Source organism: Pipistrellus hanaki (assembly GCF_964339955.1).
Source record: "Pipistrellus hanaki genome assembly, chromosome: 17".
In the NCBI taxonomy this organism is placed as follows: domain Eukaryota; kingdom Metazoa; phylum Chordata; class Mammalia; order Chiroptera; family Vespertilionidae; genus Pipistrellus; species Pipistrellus hanaki.
This window is the reverse complement of record NC_140519.1, coordinates 48663697-48689102: the sequence shown is the minus strand read 5'-3', so window position 1 is coordinate 48689102 and position 25406 is coordinate 48663697. Positions and strand designations below refer to the sequence as shown.

The 25406-nt window shown below is 66.8% G+C and overlaps 1 protein-coding gene and 1 long non-coding RNA gene across 3 annotated transcripts in view; one reads left to right on the top strand and one right to left on the bottom strand.

The window, feature by feature from the left end:
• Nucleotides 1-25406, bottom strand: part of LOC311612048 — a 107919-nt gene that overhangs the window by 63226 nt on the left and 19287 nt on the right. The gene's annotated exons all lie outside the window — the stretch shown is intronic.
• The window catches only part of AGO2 (argonaute RISC catalytic component 2), a 31908-nt gene continuing 10353 nt past the window's right edge, over nt 3852-25406 (top strand). The window contains exons 1-5 of one of the 2 annotated variants that reach the window (XM_084864700.1): nt 3852-4034; nt 17033-17228; nt 22956-23076; nt 24519-24700; nt 25090-25226. In XM_084864700.1, coding sequence (XP_084720826.1) covers nt 4013-4034; nt 17033-17228; nt 22956-23076; nt 24519-24700; nt 25090-25226 — 658 coding nt within the window. In that variant the 5' untranslated portion in view covers nt 3852-4012. The remainder of the gene's footprint in view (nt 4035-17032; nt 17229-22955; nt 23077-24518; nt 24701-25089; nt 25227-25406) is intronic. The other variant, XM_084864699.1, reaches the window with a different exon arrangement.

The following is a 25406-nucleotide window of genomic DNA, read 5'->3' as shown; positions in this document are numbered from 1 at the left end:
CGGTTTGGCTCAGTGGCTAGAGGGTCTGCCTGCAGACTGAAAGGTCTCAGGTTCGATTCCGGTCAAGGACATGTACCTTGGTTTCGGGCACATCCCCGGTGAGGGGTGTGCAGGAGGCAGCTGATTGATGATTCTCTCTCATCGATGTTTCTAGCTCTCTATCCCTCTCCCTTCCCCTCTGTAGAAAATTAATAAAATATATTTTAAAAAATAAAAACATTTTATTGGCAGTGGTGTAGATGAATTAATATGTTTATATGTCCCCAAGCCTTTCTTCTTGTATTGGGTGGCACATGTGGCTCTAAATGGACATTCTATATCAGTTGAGTATTGACCTATGAACCGGGAGATCATGGATCAATTCCCAGACAGGACACATGTGGGGTTGCGGGCTCAATCCCAGTTGGGGGGGCGTGCAGAACGCAGCTGGTTGATGATGCTTCTCTCTCATCGATGTTTCTTTCTCCCTTCCTCTCTAAAATGAATATAAAATCCATACACATGTTTACCAGGAAAAAGAAACTAAGGGCTTCAGAGTTTAGCTTTGTGGGCACGATGACCACAGGAGGGCGCTGTGGGCCCCGACCCTTCCCTTGACCTCCCCAGCGTGCTATGGACTGGACAGCAGTACCGGAGGTGCAAACCTGGGGCTGACTAGCTAGGGGACCCTGCAATCTTAGCAGAGGGGCCCCAAAATCCAGAGCAGTGAATGAATGAGCCAGGGAGAGAGCCTGGGCCCCAGAGGACCCGCCAGTCGGTCCTGTGGGATCAGCATCCCCGTTGGATGAAGACTTGGAGGGGCAGGCGGAGCGGGGAGAGGTTAGGGCCGGTGGTGCGGACCCGGCAGTGGGTTAAGGGGACCGCGGCGGCGGGAGGCCACGCAGGGACGGGGAGGAAGGGCAGGTCGGGAGGAGGAAATGGGTTTGACTTTGTGGCCCCGGAGCTGTGGGGGGGGAGTGGGGGCTGAGGAAAGGGCCGTGTCCACCCACCGGCCTGGAGGCTGCGGTCCGGAGGGGCGGGCGCTGGCGGACAGTCCCCGCAGCGGGTGGGAGGGCCCTGCGGGCGCTGGCGGACGGGCCGGGCTGCGATGGCGCCCCTCCACCAGCAGGGGTCGCGCGCGTCCTTCTAGGCGGGGAAGCGACACAAAGGAGCGCCCGGGATACTGTGCAGCCTGACCTTCCGCCAGGGGGCGCGGGGCCCACGCCGCCCCCACTTGTGTGCTCAGAGCAGGGCTCCCCAAGACAGACGGCCGGCTCTCCGTGGGGTTCAGAGGCCAGAGGTCACAGGAGCAGCCGCAGGCCAGGCCTCTGGGTCACTGGGGGGTTTCCCGAGCAACCTTCACCTCGTGGCACACACACACTCAACCTGAGGCTGACACCAAAAACATTATTTTTTGCCGATCTGACAGAAGATATAGGTATCATTTTCATTCATTCGCACGGAGGGCCACTGCTCTGTCGGCTGTTGTGGTTTTTTATCTGACGACCTAAGGGAAAGGGGTCAGTGCCTGGAGCAGGCAGGGTGAGTGCTGATCAGTTCTGGCCTGGAGGTTTGCGGACAGAACAGCACATGAAAACGTCTCACTGTGAAATACGGCGAAGGCACAGCAAGCACCCCAAACTGATGCAGCCTGAGACACGTGCAGCCCGGGGAGAGCCACACCCCCCCACCCGCCACCCTCCCCCGCCAGAGCCCACCCATCGCTCTGACTACCTTGTCTTTACTTTTTACTGTCAATTACGCAGCCCTGAGCCTGGGTTTGGAGCCTTTTTAAAAATACATATATTTTTTATTGCTTTCAGGGAGGAAGGAAGAGGGAGAGAGAGGAACATCAATGATGAGAGAGAATCATTGACCAGCTGCCTCCTGCACGCCCCCCACTGGGGGGCCCTCAACCCGGGCCTGTGCCCCGACCGGGAATCAAACCGTGACCTCCCAGTTCACAGGCTGATGTTCCACCCCTGAGCCACGTTGGTGGGGCCCGGGTTTGGAACTGTTCCAAAGGGGACGGGCGGGCCCGAGGCCTCTGTCACCCGGCTGAGCTGGAGGGCCCCTCTGAACAGTGCGGCTCCCTGAACTGGTCCCTGGGAGCCCAGGCGCTCAGGCCCGTCGCTCCCCTTACCCACCCCCTCCTGCAGCTGTGCTTGGCCCTGCCACACACACACACACACACACACCCCGCCCCTAGGCCAGCACTTCCGGACGCACTCTCTGGTTTCCACAGTGAGAAAGCGATTGTGGCAAGATCCACGCTCACACGGCCTGCAGGAGCGGGGAAGGGGCTGGCGTGCGGGCTCTGCAAGGCACACAGCTGGGACCACGTGCGGGTGCCCAGGGAGTCAGAGAGAATAGGCAGGGAACCGAACCTGCGATCTGGAGCGATGCCACTGGGTGGGAGAGAGCGGCGGCTCAGGCTGGGCCGAGGCGAGCAGGTGCTGGGGGAGGGCGGGCCTGGGCAGGGCGGCCATGGGACGGAGATGGGTGTGCCTTGGTTTCTCTCTGGAGGGGAGGCGGGCTGTCCCGCGCGTCCTCTGGGGTGCCCTGGAGGATGGAAGAACTAGTAATGGACCTACTGGGTGCGGGGCTGCTGGCAGGCGGGCCCCTCCCGCTCCGAGTCACCTCGCCTGGGCCTGGCCGCAGGGACGGGCCTGCCCCACTCGCAGGCAGTGTGTCCGATGGGACGGAGGCCAGCGGGAGGGTGCGGCCCGGCCCCGGCATCGCTGTCTGACCTCTGACCCCAGTCACCCCACCACCTGGCGAGGCAGGCGTCCGCGGGCAGGCGGGCTGCCCTGGGAGAGCGCCAGGCCCAGGGGGACGCGAGGCTGGAGGGTTTGAGCTCCAGCCCTATGGGGCTCAGTGGATACAGCATCAGCTAGCAGACTGAAGGGTCCTGGGTTTGATTCCTGTCAAGGGCAGGTACCTGGTTGCAGGCTTGATCCCAAGTGTGGGAGGCAACCAATCCCCGTGTCTGTCACATCAACGCTTCTCTGTCTCTGCTCTGTCTCTCCACCTCTCTTCCGCCTCCAAAAACCAGTGGAAAACACACCCTGGGTAGGATGGTCAGAGGAAATGAAGGGAAAAGGGGAGGTGTGGGGGGAGGCAGGCGGGGAACGTGGCCGAGGAGCCCTGGCAGCGGTGGCGCTGTGGCCGCGCGAGGGCCGGACGCGGTCAAGTTCACACTCTGGTCGGAAGCCAGAGCCCCGACATTCCGATTCCGTTAGTAACTTAAAAAAGAAAAGGAAAAAAAAGCCAGGCGGAGATCTGGGGTCCGGCACCGGCAGCTCCGCGGCCCAGCGCGCCGTCCGGGCGGGAGACGTGGGGAGGCTGCGCCCCGCCCGCCCCCACCGAGCGGCCAAGCTCGCTCCCCTCGCGGGCGGCGGCGGGGCCGCGGGGCTGAGCCTCCGGGCTTCTCCCCAGCTCGGCGGTGACGCCGCCCGGGCCCGCTCCGCCCCGAGGCCACGTCGCCCCTCTGAGTGGCTGCGGGGTCCCCCCATCACAGCCTCTTCCCGCCCCGCCCGCCCGCCCGCCGCGGCCAGATCGCCGCCCGCCGGTCTCCATGGCCCCGCGGGTCCCCGCCCGGCCCCGGACGCGCGCGCGCCTGGCCCGCCCCTCGTTCCCTGGCCACGCCCTCCACGTTCCATGGCCCCGCCCTCCCCGTCCCCTGGCCACGCCCTCCCCATCCCCTGGCCCCGCCCTCCCCGCCCCTGGCCCCGCCCTCCCCGTCCCCTGACCCCGCCCTCCCCGTCCCCTGGCCCCGCCCTCCCTGTCCCCTGACCCCGCCCTCCCCGTCCCCTGGCCCCGCCCTCCTCCCTCCCTCCCCTCCCCCGTCCCCTCCTCCCCTCCCCCGCCCGCCGCCGCCTCCGCCGCCGCCCGGGCCGCGTCGGGTAAACCTGTTTGGCGAGGCGGCCGCGCCGGGGCGGATCGAGCGGCCGGGCTCCCTCGCGGCTCGCGGCGTCGGGGCCCGTGGCGCGCGCGGCCGGCCCTCGGCCCCGGAGCCCTCGGCGGCGCCACCATGTACGCGGGAGCCGGCCCCGGTGAGTGGCGGCCGCGGCCGCTCGCTCCTGCGGCGGCGGCGGTTGGCGCGGGCCGGGCGGGCGGGCGGGCTGGGGCCGGGCCTGGGCTCGGGGCCGGGTCCGGGTCCGGGTTCGGGTTCGGGTCCGGGGGCGCGGGCCGGGCCTGGGGATCGGGGCCGGGCCCGGGGGCGGCGGCTCAGCCCCGGGCCGCGCGGACACGCAGATCGGCGGCCTCGGGCCGAGTCGTCGGGGCGCCCGCGCGGCCTGGGCCTCCGCTCCCGTCGCCGCGGGGCCCGCGGGCGGCGCTCCCTGGTCCGGGCCCGCGGGCGCCTGTAGGCCCGAGGCCGCGTCCGAGCCGCCGCCGGAGGCCGGATCGGGGCGCGGGCGGGGAGGCGCGGCCGGGCTGGCGGCGGGGCGGCGGGGGCCTGGGTGTCGGTTCGCTGTCGCCGGCCGTTCCGCGGCCCCGGCCCGGGCGGGTCTGAGGAGCGAAGGCCGGCGGGCGGCCCGGGCCGGTGGCGGGAGCGGTGGCGGCGCACCCCGAGCCCAGGCTGCATGTGGCCGCCGGCGCCGGGATGGGGAGCGGGGCCGGGCGCTCCCGGGGCGCCCCCGCCTCCTCCGGGAAAAGTTGTGGAAACTTCAGCGCGGAGCCAGCACCTCCTTTGTTTGGATGCGGCCGAGGCGCGACTGCGGGCCGCCCGGAGGGTCCGCCAGCACGTGGCCTCCGGCTCCCGCGGGCCTGCCACTCGCGGGGCACCGCCTGTCCCTTTGTCCCCAGGCCCGGCCGGCGGCTGCCCGCTGGGGGTGGGGGTGCTGGCCCCCGTCCCGCCGCCCGCCCTGCACCCCTCCCGCACCCCTCCCGCCCTGCACCCCTCCTGCACCCCTCCCGCCCTCCGCTGCGCCCAGCCACTGCCCCGGCTGGAGGCCTGCTCTCTGAGGAGGCTTCCCCAGGCCCAGCCTGCCCAGTGGTGCAGGGAGCTCAGCCAGCGATGGAGCCGGCCTTGAACCCTACCCCTGGGAGGTGCCACAGGCTTGGGGCAGGTTTGGCTCCTGAGGCTCAGGGTGCTGGCCCCCCACGGGGCAAGGGCAGTGCCGCCCCTCCCCGGCCCCCGGGAGGGCCCCAGGGTGGCCACCCGCCGAACGTGGCTCTGAGGCGGCGTGGGAAGCTGATGGCGGAGAAGGGAAGGGCCCTGAGGGGAGGCCAGGCCCACGGGGACCCCGGGTGGCGGGCTCCGCGGGGGCACTCACTGCTCAGAGGTCAGCCCAGAGGCAGAGGCCCGGGGAGGCCAGGCGCTCAGGTCCCTCTTGGACTTTGTCCACCCTGAGGGCACTGGCTGTGGGCATTGTGACCTTGACCCTCAGTAGGAAACACCTGTTCCGTCTAGACAGGCGCCCACAGGTAGCGCTGAGCGGGCCCAGGAGGCACGCCCCCCTCCCCGCACGGCGGGCTGGGTTCCGCACCCTGACAGCTGCCTTCTCTCCTCTTCACCCTGGGGCCCGGAGCCGCTCCGAGCTGCGCACAGGGCGTGCGGCCGCCTGTGCGCGGGCTCTGCCCGTGGGGAGGTGATGGGTCGGTGGGCAGTGGGCCCGGCGGGCCTGTCCACACACTAAGCCTCTAGTTCTGTCTGAAAGGAGTTTGCGGGCTCAAGGCTCTTCGGTGAAACCTTTGAATGCGTTTCCTGACTTAGGGTCGTGAGAGGACATGGGTTGTGTGGAAATTACAGATAGTGCCTCCAATTTTAAGACACCAAGCAAACGTCCTAAGCAGATTGATTTTTAGAGCGAGGCTCCCAGTGGCGTTTACAAACGGGGTTACAGGTGGGGCTTGCCGCCTGGGCCCGGAGCGGGCTGTTGCTCTCCCCTCTCCTCCTCCGAGCTCCGGGAAGGGGTGGTGGGGGGAGGGGCAGGGTCTCCTGTGGCCCTGAACCTTCAGAGGCAACCAAGTGTTTGTAAAACAACCAACAGCAACACAAACCCACTTACAGCCTCAGAGGGTCTGGCAGGGCCTGGCTGGCCTGTCGGACTGAGCTTGCCCCGACATCCCCGGGTTCCTACAGAGCAGCCCGTGAGCCCGAGGCTGCGTGGAAAGTTGTCTGAGAGGACAGTGACTGAGAAGAAACATTTTCACCTTGAACTCTGGCTCCTCCTGCACCCCCCTCCCGCTCCCCTGCCTTAACCTTATCTCTGAGAGATGCCCGCTCTCGCGCCCTGGTGCTCGGGGCCTGCCCCGGGAGGCACTGAGTCCTGGCACCGCCCTGACCCCTGGAGAGGAGGCGGTGGAGGGGTGAGGAAGACACAGAAGCGGCAGCTCTAGGCCTGGATGGCGTGGAGAGCAGAATTCTTTTGCAACTTCTGGTTGCACAACGCGGGCCCCTCCGCAGCTGTGCGGCCGCTCCGCCCGGACAGCAGCACTTGTGGCCGTGAGCCTTCGAAACGTCGCGCTCCGTTTTTTAAACTACTTTTCACTGTAAACTGATTAAGATCCACCCCGTCTGCCCTGGCCGGTTTGGCTCAGTGGATAGAGCATCGGTCTGCGGCCTGAGAGTCCCGGGTTCGATTCTGGTCAAGGGCAGGAACCTCCGAGGCAGGCTCCATCCCGTGCGTGCGTGAGGCCTCTCACATCCACGTCTCTCTCTTTCTTCACCTTCCCCACTCCCTTCTCTCTCTAAAGATAATGGGAAAACATCCTGGGTAAGAATTTAAAAAGTAATAAAACACAAAGTCTGTGGCTAGTACGGCCCCTCACCCACCTGCAGCCTCGGCCACTGCCAGGTCTCCCACGGGCCCTGCACCCTCGCTCCATCTGCAGACGCGTCTGCAGCCGGTCCCAGACCGCCCCCGCCCCCGCCGGGCCGAGTCCCCCCAGGCCGCCTTCCTCTGGGATCCCCGTGTCAGTGAAAGTTCACATCCGCTGCTTTTACGTCTTTGAGGCTCGAGGCTCTAAAGCTAGGGGGCTCCCTCCCTGCCCCCCATTTCCTCTCTCTGGACTTGGGAGAAACCCTCAAGTTCAAGCTTCTCCATTGTACCTTGGCCTGGAGCTTTGGGGTGAGGTCCGAGCCCAGGTGGGGGGTGGAGGTGGGGATGGGGGTGAGGGCTGGACGTTCACAGTCGGGCTGTGGCCAGAGGCCGGCAGGGCCTTGGGATGGTGGTCAGTGCAGGTCCTGCGGTGAGCTCAGAGTCAGGATTCTGGGGGGACAGGTGAGATGGGGGGTTGCGAGGGGTGGGAGGGACTTGGAGCCCAGGGGACGCTGAGGAGGTGGGTGCAGGCGGGGGGTCTGCCTGGGGCGCCCCGGGAAGGTGGGAGTAAAGGACTGAGGAGCCCGCAGCATCTAACCTTCCGTTTCTCACATCCCGGCCGACTCCATGGCCGCCTCAGCCTCTTAGAAAATTTAATTCTTCTTAAAAATGTATTTTATCAGTTTCAGGTAGGAAGGGAGAGGGAGAGAGAAGCATCAGTGATGAGAGAGAATCACTGATCGGCTGACTCTTGCACACCCCCCACTGGGGACCGAGCCCATAACCGGGCCTGTGCCTGGTTCAGAGGCCAGCGTGCCCCCACTCAGGCCGCCGGGCTGACAGACAGGCTGAGGCCTCGGCGAGGGGAGTTCAGACGCACGGAGTCCAGGGATGTGGCCTCGGTCCGCCCGGTGCTCTGCCCCGGCCTCCCCCCCCGCCCCAACATGAAGCGTCGAGCTGTTGCGTTCACCAACATTCTGTTAACCATCTCCTTTGAAACAACTTTCTCTTTCTGGAAAAACGGCCAGGAGCACGGCTCCCCGGCCCAGAGCTGTCCTCCGTGAGCCGGGACGGCGCAGCGGGCGGCGGGGACGGGCTGGCCGCGCCTCCCTGCGCCCGGGCTCCGGCCGCCCGGCCCCTGCGCCCTCGCTCTTCAGCCCCGGACGGCTCCTCCGTCTTCGCTGTGACCCTGACCCGGAGCTCTCGAGGGCTTTCCTCGGGGCCTGTGGGTGCTCCGGGCGCCCCTGTGCCTGCGGCTCGGCAGGGCCATGGGGAGCTGGTCCCTCTCCCCGGGCTGGGCGGGCGAGGAGGGCGGGCGCTGGTGGGTGTGTCGCGGCCGGAGTCCTGTGGCCGTCCCGGGGCCGTCCAGCGCCGTCCGTGGGGGTGACGTGTTTGCAGACGGAGGCCGAGTGTTTGCTCAGACCCGGTGCGCGGCCGTCTGGGGACGGGACCCGGGTCCGCCCAGAGCGGACGGGTCTGGTGGTCGGTGTGGCCTCGGCACTGCCTTCCGCCTCCCTGACCGTCCGGCCCGCGTGCAGGCCCCACCGTGCCACGCAGCACTGCCTGCTGCTGTCCTGGCGGGGCCGGTGTGAGGGGGTGTGTGTGTGTGTGTGTGTGTGTGTGGAGAGAGCCGGCCGCGGCGGCGGTAAATCTGAGGCGCGTTAGGAGCCAGGAGCCGGCTCCTGTTACCGAGCTCCGGGGAGTGCGTGTTTGAGTTGCTACGAAGTCGCTGCCAAGTATGTGCTGAGCGGGACGCGGGAACAGTTGCTCCTAAAGCCGCGGCTGCTGGCCACACTGAGGCTCTGTGCTGGGGCCTGGCGGGGGGATGGGAGGGGGGCCCAGCTGTCCCTCCGAGGCCGCCCGCTCGCCCGCCCCACACGCACCCCCCGCCCCACACCGCACCCCCCGCCCCGCCCCGCACCCCCCGCCCCACACCGCACCCCCCGCCCCGCCCCGCACCCCCCGCCCCACACCGCACCCCCCGCCCCGCCCCGCACCCCCCGCCCCACACCGCACCCCCCGCCCCGCCCCGCACCCCCCAGCCCCACACCGCACCCCCCGCCCCACCCCGCACCCCACCCCGCACCCCCCGCCCCACACCGCACCCCCCGCCCCACCCCGCACCCCCCGCCCCACACCGCACCCCCCGCCCCACACCGCACCCCCCGCCCCACACCGCACCCCCCGCCCCGCCCCACACCGCACCCCCCGCCCCGCCCCTCACCGCACCCCCCGCCCCACACCGCACCCCCCGCCCCACACCGCACACCGCACCCCACGCCCCGCCCCGCACCCCCCGCCCCACACCCCACCCCCCGCCCCGCACCGCACCCCACGCCCCACACCGCACCCCACGCCCCACACCGCACCCCACGCCCCGCCCCGCCCTGGCCGCGGGGTTTCCCAGGGTGGGACCGGCGGTGCCGTCCTCTGTGTATGGGTTTAAAGTCATTACTTCCTTCATGTGAACGGGAATACACGCTCGTTTCAGAGTTTAGGAGAGATGGGGATGAAAAGGTTGTGAAGCCACCATGCCGTCCTGGGGAGGTGATGTTGTGTGGACGTGAGCTTGTTTCCAGACCTTTCCGTCCACACGGGCCCCTGGATGAGCCCCTTTAACACTGTGTGTCCCTTGTCACTCACTCCGGCGGGCGGCAGTGGGGGGAGCAGGGCTGTGGCCACCCTGGTGGTGGGCACCCGTGTGATGTCCCACCTCCGCTTCCTGTGCCCGCGCTGCTCACTGGGTGACGTGGGCAAAGGAACCCCTCGGAGTTGCTGTGGGTCCCGTAGGCTGAGGAGCCGGCGCGGCTGCCGGCAGCATGCACACCTGTGGGGGGCACTGTGGGGGGGATGGGTGTTGCCGTGGTCCCACGGACTCGCCATGAACCCCCTTTCCTGCGGGTGCTGTGTTACAGTCTGCCCGGCGTTGGGGTGACCGGTGACCACAGGCCGCCCGGCAGGTCGGCAGCATCTATCGGGGGTTAGGTTAGGGGCGCGGGGTGGGGGCCGACAGGGCCTCTGCCTCCAAAGGCTGATCGCAGGCCCCGGGGTGAGCTGGCCTCGGTCCCGGTGCGGCGGGCGCTGGGGTTGCTAGGCCACGCAGCCCGCGTGCTCACAGAAGGGGGTGGACGGCCACGTGGGCGGGTTCCCGTCTCCCTAGGAACAGCGGTGGTTCTGATGCCTGGAGGCAGGCTCCGCTCACTTTTGCTTCCAGCCGTTTCTGGCCGCTGGGAGAGGGGACCTGTAGGTGGGGTGAGGGGTGGCTTGGTCAGAGCAGGTGCAGCCATGGGGGCGGGGCAGGGGCTGCCGGTTGGGGGGAAGGAGGTCCTGGGATTGGGTGATGCTATGGTTGCACTGAAAGCCACTAAATTGGACACTTTAAAATGGTTAAAGCGGTCAATTTTATGTTAATTTATGTGGGTTTTAATATGAGTTTTTAAAAGCTTGGCCCTGGACCATTTCATGCATATTCATGAGCCGGTTCCCAAGCTCGGCCTTGACCTTGAGGCGCCAGCAGATGTCACCGGCCCATGGTCATGAACCATCGACGATGACCGGGCTGCCACGGCCGTGGGAGGGGACCCGGCAGGTCCAGTCACGGCGGGGAGCTGTGGCAGCTCAGCCCTGGCGGCGGGGACGGGGAGCGTCCTGACCTCTGTCCGCCGGCGAACTGGGGTGTCCACCCGGCAGGGGTGGCACCGGCTGGTGGTGGGCCGGGCCGAGGCCTGGTGCCCGTTGATCTCGGACGCCGTCTGGGCCCACATGATGGCTGTCGCCGGGTCCCTTTTACCGGACGGTGCTGTGACTTCACGTGGCACTGCCCCGGAGCGGCCACGCCTGCGCAGGCGTGTGGGAGTATGTTGGTGTGACAGCCATGCCCCACGGAGAGGTGCCGTCGAAGGGCCTATTTGAACCTCATTATACCCCGTTTTATTTTTAGTTGTTATTTTTCATTGGTTTCTGAAGGGAAGGGAGAGGGAGACAGAAGCATCAGTGATGAGAGAAAATCATGGATCGGCTGCCTCCTGCACGTCCCACCCTGGGGGTCCAGCCTGCAGTCCCGGCAGGTGCCTGGACTGGGAATGGAACTGGGATTTAGGAGACCCGGGGGCTCCCTCAGCTCCATGCGAGCTTCTGCACACGAGTGGGCCTGCTTGTCCCGGGCTGGGCGGCGGCCGGGGCAGGACTGGCTGGGCAGCCGCTGGTGTGGCCGTGGAGTGGGCACCACTGGTTGCCTGCTGAGTCCTCCCCTGGGGGTGTCGCCACCCCCTCGGCCCGCCTGCCGGGGGTCTGGCCAGGACAGCGCTCAGTCCCAGTCCTGCAGCAGCGGGCCTTTCAGAAGGGGAAGTTGAGGCACGGTGGGGGGTGTCCTGGGTAGCAGGAGCGATGGGGCGCTCTCGGTGGGGATGGGGCGGTGCCAGGGGCCCTCGGGAGGTCTCACCGGCAGTGATGGAGCCGCGGCCTTGGCCCCAGTGGCTCTCGGTGAGCCGTCCCGGCGCGGGGATGGCCCACGCAGCGGGATCGGCGGAGGGCGGGCTGCCAGCTCACGGCGCCCTGTCCAGGCCCCGGCCGGACGGCAGCTCCCCTGGAGCTCACAGACCCACAGCGGTGCTGGCGGACGGTTCGCCCTCGGAGGGCTGGGATGCCGGGTGGCAGGAGGGGCTGGGAGTGGGCGCTGGCCCCGGAGGGAACCTGTGGAGGAGGTGCTGCCCCCAGGCCCACGCCGCTCCCGCACCTGCTCCCAGCCGGCCCGGCCCCGCCCCCCCGGCGCCCGCGGCCCTGTGCCGGTGCCGGTGCCGGTCCCGGTGCCAGTGCCGCGCTCAGGGCTCCGCGCTCTCCGGGAGGAAAAGGCGGCCCGGCCGGCGGCTCAGGGCTGAGCTTCGGCTCCATCCCCAGTGGGGGGGGGGAGGAGGCAGCCGGTCAGTGATCCTCCTCCCTGATGCCGCCCTCTCCGTCTCTGAAATCAACACAAAGGCAGTTTTCAGAAAGTGAGGGCTGGTGGGTGGCTCCTGGCTTGGCGCCCCCTCTCCTGAGGGGAGGGATGTGTCCCGTGGCAACGACCCTGGGGAGTGGGAGACAGAGGGGCGGGATGAGGGGTCCCCGCCTCCGGGCCGCCGCGTTTCGCGGGAGGGCAGCCTGCGGCGGGCGCAGGGCCGGCTTGGGCGGCGTCGGGCCGCAGTTCCTGCGGGGCCGGCGGGCGCCCTCTGCGGTGGGGGGGGGGGGGGGATTGTGGCTCTCGCCTGCACCTCAGGCCGGTGTCTGCGGGGAGGACCTGGTTTGCATCCTGCCGTGCCCAGTGGGTGCCCAGGCAGGTGGCCAGGCCCGGCGGGCACCACGGGGACCTCCGGCCGGCCTCCTGGCGACGCCGAGGGCACCTCACCCTCGGGAGAACCGGCGCCGGCTTCGTGGGCGCCTCGGGTTCTGTCCTGATCACTCGCACCGAGTGGCAGAGGCTTCTCCTGGGGCTCGTGTGGCTGAGGGCGTATCCTCCCTCCTCACGCTCCCCCCTTCCCCTCACACCCCTCTGCCGGGATCCTGCTCCGGCCCCGCGGACTCGGGGGACCCGCAGGCCGAGCCGGAGAGCCGTGGCCGGCCCGGAGCCTGGGTGTCCCTCGGCCTCGGGGCGCGTGGCGCTGGGACGGTGCGGCTGAGCCGCCCTCGGACAGTTTTCACAGGGAACGCTCCTGCCTGTGGGAACTGCTGCTCGCAGGGCCGTGTCTCAGAGGCCCGGGCCGGGGGGACCGGACAGCCCAGTGAAGGCCCGCGGCAGCTCCTGGAGGGGAGCAGAGACAGGAACGGCGAGGCATGCACTGTGTGTGACTAACCCTGCCGTGTGTCATGCTAAGCGCACACCACGTGGCCACACGGAGCCGACATATTTTTAGCCCGTTACTCACCGCCCCCGCGGGGGAGGCGTTTCCGCAGTGAGCCGGGCTCGGGGCCCCGGGGCGTGTGCGTGTGTGTGTGTGTGTGTGTGTGGTGTGTGTTAGTGTATGTTAGTGTGTGTGTGTGTGTGTGTGTGTGTGTGTGTGGTGTGTGCGTGCGCCCAGAACCAGGCTGACAGACAGACCGAGTTTCCCACCGAGTGTCACCGAGAGGAAGAAATGAGGGGCTTACAGTAATCTGTGGAGGTGACACAGTCCCATCCAGAGACCAGCCCTGTGACCCCCCCAGCCCGCCACACCCCCGGGGCCTGCCCGGGCGGGGCGGGGAGTGACCAGGCTGGCCGTCACCACGTGGAAACCCCTGGGAGTGAGCGGCCCGCCCCTTCTGGGAAGCCTGTGCCGCCTCTCCTCCGGGTTTTCATGGCCGCTCCCTGGTGGCCCCCTTCACCGCCCCCCACCTCCCCTCAGCCAGCCGCCAGCCGCCAGCCGCCAGCCCGCAATCGCTGGCTCAGAGCAGGCAGGGGGCGAGTCCCTGTGCCCCCACCCCTGTCCAGGGTAGCTGTGGCTCTGTCTGTGGTTTAGTTTGTGGCGTGTCCCTGGGGCCAGGACCTCTGTGCTCTGGGTGGTGCTGGGGGGGAGCGGGGGGGGGGGTGTCGGGGGGGGTTCAGCCGAGGCCCCTGAGGTCCCAGGGCCGCCCGGCCAGCATGGCAGGCTGACCTGTCTCCGGTGCTGAGGGTGGACATGGAGCTCTGGCCGGGGCTGGCCTGGGCAGCGGGTGGGCACGGGGGCCCCTGCCCCAAGCCGCCGGGCCAGCCTGGCCGCTGGGCGCTGCCGCGGCGGGAAGATGTCCGCTTCTGCCTCCGCCTCGCGCCCCGGGCGGGCGGCGTGCGGAGCAGGGCAGCGTTGTCATGGCAGCGGGACACGGTGCCCACGACCTCGGGGTCGCTCCCAGGGCAGCCGCGGAGGCAGCGGTCAGGGCCTGCGGCGGGCGCTGCCCTCTGCCCTCCGCACGCCAGGCACGGGGGTGGGGGGACAGCAACCGGGACCCGGGTTCCCTGCTCCCAGCCGGTTTGGGGGAGGGCCCTCGTCAGCCGTGGGCTCGGGGGGCCCTTTGGGGAGAAGGTTTTCCAGACACAGACACCCCGTGGGGGAGGGCTGGGAGGTGGACCGGGGACAGACCACCCGCCGGTGAGGGGCCAGCCGGCCTGGCCACCCCGGTGCCGAGGGGGGCGGAGCCGTGGGGAGCATGGAGAGGGCTCCTGGGCGAGAGGCTGCCGCTGGGCCTGCGGGGTCCGTGCCGGGCCCGTGCCGGGTCCTTGCCGGGTCCGTGCCGGGTCCGTGCCGGGTCCTTGCCGGGTCCGTGCCGGGTCCGTGCCGGGTCTGTGCCGGCTCCTGGTCCACGAAGGGGGTCAGTGTGTCCGTGCGTCCTGGCTGGATGCGCCGTGGGTCCCAGCGACTCCCTAGAGGCCAAAACTGGGTTGCGCTTCGGCCCCGTGAGGTCTCCCCCTGGGCCTGGCCCCCCCATTCCTGCTGCAGGTGGCTTCGGGCTGTCACTGGGCCGCCTGTGGTGGGTGGGCCTGAGAGTGGGTCTGAGCACAGGGCCCTGCAGGGCAGTGCGGCTCTGCTGGCCGAGGCGTGTGAGCGGGGCACTGAGGGCCAGCTGCAGCCCCTGCCCACGCCCAGGGCACCCCCCCCCCCCCCCGTCTCCTCCCTGCCCCTCCCGTCCTCACGGGGTGAAACCCGGGACTCGGGCTGCGACCATTACGCACGGGAAGCGTGACTCACTCACAGGTTTCCCTTTCACTGACGGAGCCGCCTCTGAAAACGGAATTTGTTTAAAAGCTGCTTTTTCTTCCCCCAAAGGGAGAGGGAGAGAGAGAAACATCAGCGAGGAGAGAGAATCGTCCATCCGCTGCCTCCTGCACGCCCCCCACCGGGATCGAGCCCGCAGCCCGCAGCCCGCTCCCCCGAGCCGGCGGGCTGCAGGGGTGAGGCCGTGTGCGCTGGGGCGGCTGGCTGGTTCCCACACGCGTGTGCTCTGCTCCGGGGGACAGCGTGCTCACCGGCCAGGGCTCCCCGCAGAGCAGGACTGGCATTTCCCGGAGACACTCGGCGGGCCCTGCGCCGTGGGCGGAGGATGGGGGCCGCGGGCCGCGGGGATCCTCAGTGCCGGGCGGAGGGGGGGTGTCTCCTTTCTTGGTTGCGGTTTGTAGATCTTGTCGGAGGCGACCGCGGTGCCGAGCTTGTTTGGTGACCTGTCACCTCGTGGTTTCTGGGCCTCCGCCCCGGGGTGTGTGGGAGGCCGGGTCCCCCGACAGCCGGAGTCCTGTGCTCCCGGAGGTCCCGCCTCCTTTGGGGCAAATTCCCGCCGCTCTGACTTCCCGAGGGCACCCTGACACGCTCCCCCCGTGGACGCGCAGGGGCGCCCGAGGATGCTGCGGCCTGGACGGTGCAGGCGCCCCCCCCACCCCCGCCGCCCCGGGAGCCGCCCGCCCGGGGGGCGCACAGCGCCTGAGGGGCCTCGGGGCCGCGGCTGCCAGTGATTCTCTCGTCGTGGGTGTTTCTCTCTCCCTTCCTCTCTGACATCGATAAAAACATCATCTTTTAAAAGCTGGAAGGGCAGCACCTGTGGGCTGGGTGTGGCGTGTCGCCGCCGGCTGTTCGCGCTGTTTAAGGCGCTCGGGTTCCCTGGGCGAACCCCCGGAGGAGCGGGTGTGGGGCTGGCGGGAAAGCCGGCTCCCCTGAGGCTGGGCCCAGGCCTGACCTTGTCTGGGCTCGGGTAAGTGCAGTCAGGCCTTCAGGTCGGCAGGGGTGGAGGGTGCCGAGGGGCTGGGCTTGGTGTCACTCTGTCGGCTCTGGGCACGGCGGTGGGGGTGGGGCGGTGGGGGAGGGCAGGAGCCCTGGTGCAGGGTCACGTGACCTGCTGGGCTTCCAAAGCGGACGTACCATGGCCGCTTGCTGGCCGCCCCGGGTCCCGGGAGGCGACACGTGAGCACGGAGAGAGCCGTGCTTCTGAGTCCCTGGCCCTGGCCCCGGCCGGCACGCACGTGTGTTGTGCAATCTGTGCGTGTGTCATGTGTGAAGTCACGGCAGGGGGCCTGAGGCTCCCAGATGGAGCTCCGGGGCCAGTACCCTGGCTCTCCCAGGGAGAAAACAAAACAAGCCGAGGAGCCAGCTGATCGCGGCTCCGCCCACCGTCGAGCGCGTTGCCATGGACGCAGGTGTTGTCTAATGAGGAGGATTGAGAAACCACAGACACTGGAGTGAAAACTAAAAGCCTTCTATTACTGGGGGGAATTTTCCTAAAATCACACTTTTATTTTTTTAAAATATACCTTTGTTGATTTCAGAGAGGAAGGGTGGGAGAGAGAGAAACATCAGTGAAGAGAGAATCATTGATTGGCTGCCTCCTGCACGCCCCCCACTGGGGATGGAGCCTGCAACTGGGCCTGTGCCCTGGCGGTATCGAACCCGGGACCCTTCCGTCCGCGGCCAGCGCTCTGTCCTCTTAGCCACATGGACGCTGGAAGCACAGCCCTCGCTGCTCTAACGGTCCCACACAGCTTCCTTTGGGCGCACAGGGCAGTCGGGGTGCATGGTGGTGCCGCCTCGGCCCTCTCCTTGCCGTCGCTCACGGCTCCCGCTGTCCCGCCTGCTGTGTAGGGAGGGGACAGGCGAGGGGGCCGAGCAGGGGGAGAGCCTCAGCAGGCGCCGGCTGGCTGTGAGATGCTGTCTGTGGGGGCAGGGGGGCGTCTAGACTAGGGGTGCTGAGTCTCGGTTTCCACAAGACGGGTGTGGGGCCGTGCTTATGGGGCCCTGGACAGCGGCGAGGCCTGGAGCCACGGAGGAGCGGTGGCCGCGGTGGAGGGCAGGCTCCGTGTGACCCCTCCTCGCCCCCGGGTGCCGCGGCCTCGGGGTGGGTGTGGGGGATGGGATCGCTCCTGTGCGGCTCCAGCTCTCGGAGCCGCTCCTGTTCCCGCCGGGGAGCCGGCGGGCCGCCCACACTGGGCGGGGGTGAGGAGCCGGTGCTGGAGGAGCTGATGGCCGTCCGCACCCCCCTGTGCGGACCGGGGGCGGGGCGGGGCTGCACGTGCCTCGGGGTCGGGTTGGGGAGCCGAGAGGGACTCAGACACTCGGCCTGGAAGCAGCGAGCACGCCGAGGCTCCTGGGGACCCTGCAGGACACGGCCGTGAGCGGGCGGAGGGGCGGGCGGTGGCGGAGGGACAGGCAGGTGGACGGGGACGAGGTGGGCAGGGTCTTGGTGGTGGGCGGGCAGAGGAAATGCACCATTTCCGGGGTTTGGGCAGAGCCAGGAGGGCCGGGGAGGGGGCGCTGGGTGCGGGTCCGGCCGGGGAGGGTGGCCCGGCCGCCGCTCCCGCTGACGTGCCCTCTGCCTTGCAGTGCTCGCGCCTCCGGCGCCGCCGCCGCCCCCGCTCCAGGGCTATGCCTTCAAGCCGCCGCCCAGGCCCGACTTCGGGACCTCGGGGAGGACCATCAAGCTGCAGGCCAACTTCTTCGAGATGGACATTCCGAAAATCGACATCTACCACTACGAGCTGGACATCAAGCCGGAGAAGTGCCCGCGGAGAGTGAACAGGTACCGTCCTCACCGCCGCGGCGGCGGGCGGGCGGGCGGTCGGTCGGTCGGTCGGTCGGTGTGAACTTCGCCTGCTGGTCGGCTCGGCCCTCAGCGCGGCCTCCCGCGGCCCCGGAAGCTCCGTCCCATCGCGCTGATGTTGTGAAAAGCGTTGTGTGTCCGGTGTGGTGAGTGTGCCTCCGGGCGCACCTCCGCGAGCTTTGACAGATGTGCACAGATGCCCACCCCAGTGTTGGGCCCGCACCCTGACCGCCGCCTGCCCTCTGAGGTCGTGTCCATCCTCTCACCGCCCGTGTTTCTGAGATGGGCCAGCATCCTCGTATTAAGAGCTTCTTGTTTTCCTGCTCAGGACCATCTGACGTGAATATTTCATATTTCATTCATTTACTTATTGTTTTTTTTTAATCCTCACCTGAGGATGTTTTTTTATTTTAGAGAGAGCGGAAGAGAGACAGAGAGAAATCTTGATGTGAGAAAGACATGATTGGCACCTGCAGGAGCCCAGCCACAGCCTGGGCCGGGGAGGGACCTGCCCCTGAGGCACGTGCCCTCGACCGGAATAGAACCCGGGACCCTTTGCTCTGCAGGTGGAGGCTCTACCCGCTGAGCCACATGGGCCAGGGCCGGCTCCTCATTAGTCACTCCTCCTGTTAGGGGCTCGGCGCCCGGCCTTGCTCGAAGCTGCTGTGAACCAGCCTGTTTGTGACCAGCATGTCCGCGTCTCCCTCGGACGCATCTCGAGGAGGGGGCTGCGGGGCGCAGGGTGGCTGTGGCCGTGGCGCCTCCCAGCCCCGCCCACGCCCTGTCGGCATGCGCTGGCCAGCCTGGTTTTCCCCGGTCTCAGGGCTGCTGGTCCTCCCTCCCCGGGCTGGAGGGTTTGGTGTATTCTGGGCGCAGGCGGGACTTGGGGTGCAGCACAGCGGGTTTGGCCGTTGCACAGACGGCGTCTGCAGTGCGCAGAGCGTGCCACATCTCCGAGGCGCAGCTGGCAAACTGTGAAAGTGGTTACCGCGTGGAACGTGTGCCTGCCCGGAGGGAACAGGGACCCTCTGGCTCACTCTGTTCTTTACAAGATGGCAGTGTGGCTTGTGTGGAGCCTGGTCCCTCTGGAAGTGACGGTGGTGTACGGTGTGAGGCGAGGGTCATTAGAGGGTGCTTCTCTGCTCTGACCGGCCTGTCCCTCCGGGACGTTGTGTGTGCTCATGAATGACCAGAGAGCCAGGCGTCCTGTCCCTGGAGCGCCTGATCTGGCGTCAGTCTGGGGGTGGCCACGGGCCCTCCGCAGGTACGTTCCCTTCGCAGTGTTCCTCACGTGCGGATGGAGGCCCCGCCTTATCTGTCCTGCGGTGTGTTATGTTGTTGTGTAAGCTGTGTTTTAACGTTCCACTTCTCCAGAAGGGGTGGAGTGGCTGCTAGTGAGTATGGGGTTTGGGGGTGACAGGGTGGTAAAGACTTACGGTGCCGATGCTGCCCAACTCTCTGATCTGCTAAAGCCACCAAATAGTACACTTTCAAACATGTTCTTATTGATTTCAGAGAGGAAGGAAGAGGGAGGGAGTGAGATGGAAACATCCATGGACCAGCTGTCTCCTGCACGGCCCCTCCAGGGGATGGAGCCCGCAGCCTGGGCCTGTGCCCTGACCGGGAATCAAACCGTGACCTCAGCCACTGAGCCAGCTGGCTGGGCAGCAATTTGGTTTATCAGCTATTAGAAGATTCAGTTTTTTTCCTTTCTTTCTGTATTAGTTGTGATAGTTTGTGTCTGTTAAGGAGGAATTGTTGGAGGTTTGGGGGCTGTGGGTTTGTGTGAGTCCGGGCAGGACTCTCGCTGGGGGAGGGCCTGGAGGGGGCCTTCCCGGGCCCCTGAGGGTCCGGGCAGTGGGTCCCATTGAGCCGCCAGCGTCATCTGTGAGGAGCGGTTGGCGATGAGGAAAGCAGGGTGTCTTCCCCCGGCTGCCACATTGTTAGTTGTGCCCAATGGGTTTGAAGGTTACGCACTAGAAATTCCCTCGAGTCAGACAGAGCAGCCAAGGCGGGCCCTGAGCGGGCCTCTGGCCGCCACCAGCCATGTCCGTGTGTCCTCTGCCGCCCCCCCCCCAGCCATGTCCGTGTGTCCTCTGCCGCCCCCCCCCAGCCATGTCCCTGTGTCCTCTGCCCCCCCCAGCCATGTCCATGTGTCTTCTGCCCCCCCAGCCATGTCCGTGTGTCCTCTGCCCCCCCCAGCCATGTCTGTGTGTCCTCTGCCCCCCCCAGCCATGTCCGTGTGTCCTCTGCCCCCCACCAGCCATGTCCGTGTGTCCTCTGCCCCCCCCAGCCATGTCTGTGTGTCCTCTGCCCCCCCCCAGCCATGTCCGTGTGTCCTCTGCCCCCCCCACCCGGGTGCGAGCCTGGGAGCTGCCACCTGGTTAGTGTGTGAGCTTCGGGGTTTTTTATTTTACTACTAGTGGCCCGGTGCACAGAATTCGTGCACATTAAAAGGGGACTAATTAGAGGACATAATTTAATATTGCTATTTGCCCTTTCTCTGTATTAGTAAAGTGTATATGAAATCTCCCTCCTGTCAGAGGCTGGGGTGCACCACGGGAACCAGACCCGGGGGGCCCGGCCTCAGGGCCTCCGGCCCTCCCGAGGGCGTGACGACACGTGCCTGTTAGCTCTTCCTGGTACAGGATTGGTTCCGGTGCAGTTGGCTCAGGCCTCCATCAGTCAGAATCAAGCGGGAACCTGTGGGCCTGTTTGTGCGGAACCCGTTAGGGCAGCTCCGCGCGGGGGAGGCACTGGCCCGGGTGAGGTGGGGAGGAGCCAGCGGTGGGCTGCGGTCAGCACTGGCTGAGGAGGCTGAGCTGGAACGGGTGGACGCCAGCGAGGACTGGTTCGGGCTGGGCTGTCTGTCCCCTGGGGGACGCACTGTGCTCCCTACGGGCAGTGTGCCCGGAGACCCGGATACATGCTGGAGGCTGCGCCACGCCGGAGAACGGTGCCCATCAGGGCCTGGCTGTCATGGTGGAGCAGAGTCCTGTGGCCAGCGGTTCCCTAAGCCCCTGGGCCGGCTGGCTGCCGGGCCTGCATTCCGGTGCGGCCTGCCTGCAGCCGGCGTGAGCGGAGCAGGCACAGGGCACGCTGTCCCATGGGCACAGCCCGTTTTTTGCTTTGAGAACCGGGAGCCGCCGCCTCACCTCCTCTCCTGCTGCTTCTGTCGCAAATGCAGTGCCCACAGCCGGTCTCCGGGCTCTGGGCTCTGCCCGCTCCCCGCCGCCCCGCCGGCCTGGCTGCAATGGTGCCCGTGTGGGGGTGTTTGCGTGTTCCCCCAGGCGTGCTTGCCGAAGGGACAGCCTGCTGCTCTGGGCCAGCTCCTTTCCTTCCACAGCTGGGACTTCTCTCTCCTTTCCCTCCGGGTCTGTGGCCCTGGCTTTTACTTAGTGTGTGATTTGTGGCCATAGTTACCTTCGCCGTAAACCGACCTTTCACTCCTGGCGTCTGCCCAACCCCGACACGTGTTGTGGATTCCTTTTGTTAATGCCAGTTTCTCGCCGTGCTTATCGGTGAGATTGGCCCGATCACCTGGTCGCTGGCGAGATAAAAGCTTGGCTGGCCTTGGCCGCGGCGGGCTCAGTGATAGAGCGTTGACCTATGAACCAGGAGGTCAGGCTGTGATCCCACTCAGGGCACAGGCCCGGGTTACAGACTCCATCCCGTGTGGGGCGTGCAGGAGGCAGCGACTGGTGATTCTCTCACCGTTGGTGTTTCTCCCTCTCCCTCTTCTCCACGTCAATAAAGTGCATTTTTATTTTTTTATTTTTTATTTTTTATTAAATTATTATTTTTGTACATATACCAATCCCCCCCCCCCCGTACATGCCCTCCCTCCCCAGAGTTTTGTGTCCATTGGTTGTACTTATATGCATGTATACAAGTATTTCGGTTGATCTCTTATCTCCCCCAGATCTCCCCAACCTCCCCGATGTAATTTGACAGTCTGCTTGTTGCTTTACTGTCTCTATATCTATCTTTTGGTTCTTCAGTTTATAATGTTCTTTATCATCCATAAATAAGTGAGGTCATGTGGTGTCTCTCTTTCATTGACTGGCTTGTTTCACTCAGCATGATGTTCTCCAATTCCATCCAGGTTGCTGCAAACGATGAGAATTTTTTTTTATGGCAGCATAGTATTCCATTGTGTAGATGTACCATGGTTTTTGGATCCAATCATCTGCTAACGGGCACCTAGGCTGTTTCAAATCCTAGCTATTGTAGATTGTGCTGCTATGAACATAGGGGTGCATATATTCTTTCTGATTGGTGTTTCTAGCTTCTTGGGATGTATTCCTAGGAGTGGTTTTACTGGGTCAAATGGGAGTTCCATTTTCAGTTTTTTGAGGAAGCTCCATACTATTCTCCGCAGTGGTTGCACCAGTCTGCATTCCCACCAGCAGTGCACGAGGGTTCCTTTTTCTCCGCAACCTCGCCAGCACTTGTCGTTTGTTGATTTGTTGATGTTGGCCATTCTGACAGGTGTGAGATGGTACCGCATTGTTGTTTTGATTTGCATTTCTCGGATAATTAGTGATAAAGTGCATTTTTAAACGATGAAATTCTGCTGGCCTCGGGATGGTCGGGCGACACCCCCTTTCCTTCGTTCACAGTGAGCTTGGGTTTGGGGTGATCTGTTCTCTGGGGGGTGGGACTCCCAGCGGAGCCACCGGACCTGGAGGCCATGTGAGGTCTCGGCGTGAAGACGGGGCCGGGAGGTCCGGGGAGCAGTGGCCTGAGCGCCCTGGAGGGTGGCGTTGGCGGAGGCCTCACTTGGCGCTGCCGGGCTGTGGTCTCCGGTGGAGGCGAGGCCGGGAGGCCTGGTGCTCCTGGCGGCGCCATCCAGGAGATGGGGGAGAGCTCCGTCCGCCCCGGGCTCCGTGGTCCCGGCACTGGCACCGTGCACGGCCGGCTGGGCCAGGCCAGGCAGGGCTGACCGGCTTCCCGGGAGAGGAGTGGGGGCCTTGGCTATTGCTTCCTGGCGGGCAGGGCCCCGGGCAGAGCTGCTCAGGCCCCTGTGTGGGGACAGGCTTTAGGTCCTCATCCTGCCCCTGCCCCCGCCCCTGCCCCCGCCCCCGCCCCCGCCCCAGCTCCCACTGGTCTCTCCCTTGGCCACAATGGGAGCTGGAGCTGCTGGTTCCTGATGGGTGGAGCTTGGGGGCCTCCTGCCGGCCAGTGCTGTCCACCTTCCCACGTCTGCCTGAAGGGCCTCAGGTCAGGCAGGGTCATGGCCGTCGGGCTTGACTGGCCGGGCAGTGTGTGAGCGCGCTGGGTGGCGGTGAGTTGAATGGAGGTGCCCCCCGCCGCCCTAGGTGCTGGCAGACAGGCCAGCGTGGCCCCGCTCCTCCTGCCCCCCCCGCCCGGGGCCGGGGCCGGGCCTCCGCTGGCGTGGCTCCACGTGGCCCTTGGTGCCTGGGCCCCGCGTGGGAGCAGCCCGTGTGAACCGGGTCTGCTGCTGTAAGGCCCAGGACCGACGGCACCACGTCAGCCGTCAGTGGGCACCCACGGGTGCTTGTGGCCTGTAGGTGCGGGTAGTGCCTGACCCGATACCCAGGCCGACTCGGGGTCTGAGTGGAATTCAGGAGGCGGCGGAGGGGCCGTGCAGGGATGGCGCCGGGCTCTGGGGGGGTTCCGGGGGAGGGGGCCGCCCGCGCCTCCTCCCTCTGACGGACAACGGCTCGAACCCCATCCCTGCAGGGAGATCGTGGAGCACATGGTGCAGCACTTTAAGACCCAGATCTTCGGGGACCGGAAGCCCGTGTTCGACGGGAGGAAGAACCTCTACACGGCCATGCCCCTGCCCATCGGGCGGGAGAAGGTGAGTGCTGGGCCTGGGCCCCGCACCCCGGGTGCATGGAACCACCCCCTGGGTATCGAGCCAGCCGTCAGGACCCTCCCAGAGCCTGGAGACAGGAGCGGAAACCACTGGGCTTCCCAGTGCGAGACAGGCCCCCGGGGCAGGTGCCGCTGCCGCTGTGTCCGTCCATCCAGGCCGCCTTCTGCTGTAGCCGCGGTCCATGAGGGGCAGCCCCGCGGGTCCCGGAGGCCTGTGTGCTCCGGGCCAGGGCTCTGCTTGAAGTGCCAGGTTCCTGCCGAGAAGCTGGCACTTGGCAGGTCGGTCAGCACGGGCTGCCCGGCGTCTGGCAGGAGAGCTGGCGGCTGGAGGCCCCACTCGCCCTTTAGCGGAGGGACCGCGGCTCCCGGGCTGACCCAGGGGCAGCCTCTCAGCCCGGCCCGCGCCCTCAGGCTGCGGTGTGGCTTCGGTCTCTGACCCCTTTGGAGGCGGAGCTCTGCCCCGCGGGTGGGGGCAGCTGGCGGGCGGCCCCGGCTCTGGGGGCGCCGATAGGAGAGGCGCTGGGCCAGGCCGCTGGGTGATAAGGCTCCGCTGAAGGCTGGCGGCCCGGATAGCAGGGCACTGCCTGGCATGGGCTGATGGCACTGATGTCCGGGGTGGGGGGGTGTGTGTGTGTGCCAGGACCCTGCCTGCCAGCGTGGGAGGTGCGCCCCCTGCAGACGGCCGTGCGGAGTGCACAGCTGTGCGTTTAGTGTGGTGCTCGTTTCTGTGAGGCTGGGTGAGGAAGAGAGCCACACGAGCTCATCCTGCGCCCGGGGCTCGGGAGGCTTTCCTGGCGGTGGGGGGGCGGGGAGGGTCCCCCACCCTGTTCAAATGGGAGACACGTCCCCGCAGAAGCTGACAGCACAGCCTGGTCAGATCCTCTTTTTAAAAAAGCATCCTTTATAAAGAGCCCAGTGACTGAAACAGTGCAGCGAGCAGAACGACCGTGGCCCCTCGGCCAGGCGGGCCGCCCACCCAGGGGGTGGTTAGGGTGATCAGTCAGGCAGGCCAGTGGTTAGGCGCAGTCGGCAGGCAGGTGAGCAGTTAGGAGCCAGGAGTCCCAGATTGCGAGAAGGATATCCGACTGCTGGTTAGGCCCGATCCCACGGACATTCCCTGAAAGGTCCTGGATTGGGAGAGGGTGCAGACCGGTCTGAGTGACCCTCCCCTCCCCTCCCCTCCCCTCCCTGTGCATGAATTCCATGCACTGGGCCCTAGAATGTGTACATTGGTGTCAGAGAGGAAGGGAGAAGGAGAGGGGGACACAGCAGTGGTTCCTGGGTGGACGCTCACCACACGGCCTCCTGGGAGGCTTTCTCTCCGGGATCCGGTGCCTGTGGGCTCAGGGGGCCAGGACCGGGACCGGGGCCCGCAGGCGCCCCCTGCCGTTGGCGGAGCGGCGAGCTGACCTGCCGGGCCCCCAGGTGGAGCTGGAGGTCACGCTGCCGGGCGAAGGGAAGGACCGCATCTTCAAGGTGTCCATCAAGTGGGTGTCCTGCGTGAGCCTGCAGGCCCTGCACGACGCGCTGTCCGGGCGGCTGCCCAGCGTCCCCTTCGAGACCATCCAGGCCCTAGACGTGGTCATGAGGCACCTGCCGTCCATGAGGTGAGCCGCCTTGTCTGAGGGAGCGCTTGTGTGCGTGCGCGTGTGCGTGCGCGTGCGTGCGTGCGTGCGTGGGTGTGCCCGTGGTGCAGTCACAGCAGTGTCAGCAGGACATGTTTCATGTGAGAGATTCCCGGGGTTCCCAGCCCAGCAGGCCCCTCCCCGTGGGGTGCAGCTGGCTTCCGCTCTGCGGGCGTGAGTGCGTGTGTCCTGCCCTCCTGTGGCCTCACACTGGGCTTGTCCGTGGGAGCGTCCGCACTCCCCACGGCGGGCGGCCCCGGAGGAGCCGTGGCCAGGGCCGTGCGTGACCAGACCTCTGCTCGTGCTCACGCCCCGCCCGCCGCCCCGCCCTCGCCGGAGGGAGGGGAGTGCGAGCTCAGCCTCTGCCGCAGGTACACGCCGGTGGGCCGCTCCTTCTTCACCGCCTCCGAGGGCTGCTCCAACCCGCTGGGCGGCGGCCGCGAGGTGTGGTTCGGCTTCCACCAGTCCGTCCGCCCCTCCCTCTGGAAGATGATGCTCAACATCGACGGTGAGCAGCCTGTCCCTGGCAGCTGCCGAGCCGTGTCCCCGGGGAGGGGAGGGGTCTGCTGGGGGGTGAGTGGACCCCACTGCTGTCCCCTGTCTCCTGTGATTCCCAGACTGCCCGGGGTCCCCCAGAGGCCTGCTCCAGGCGGTCGGGTCGGGAGTGTTGGGGTGTCCGTCTCCGAGG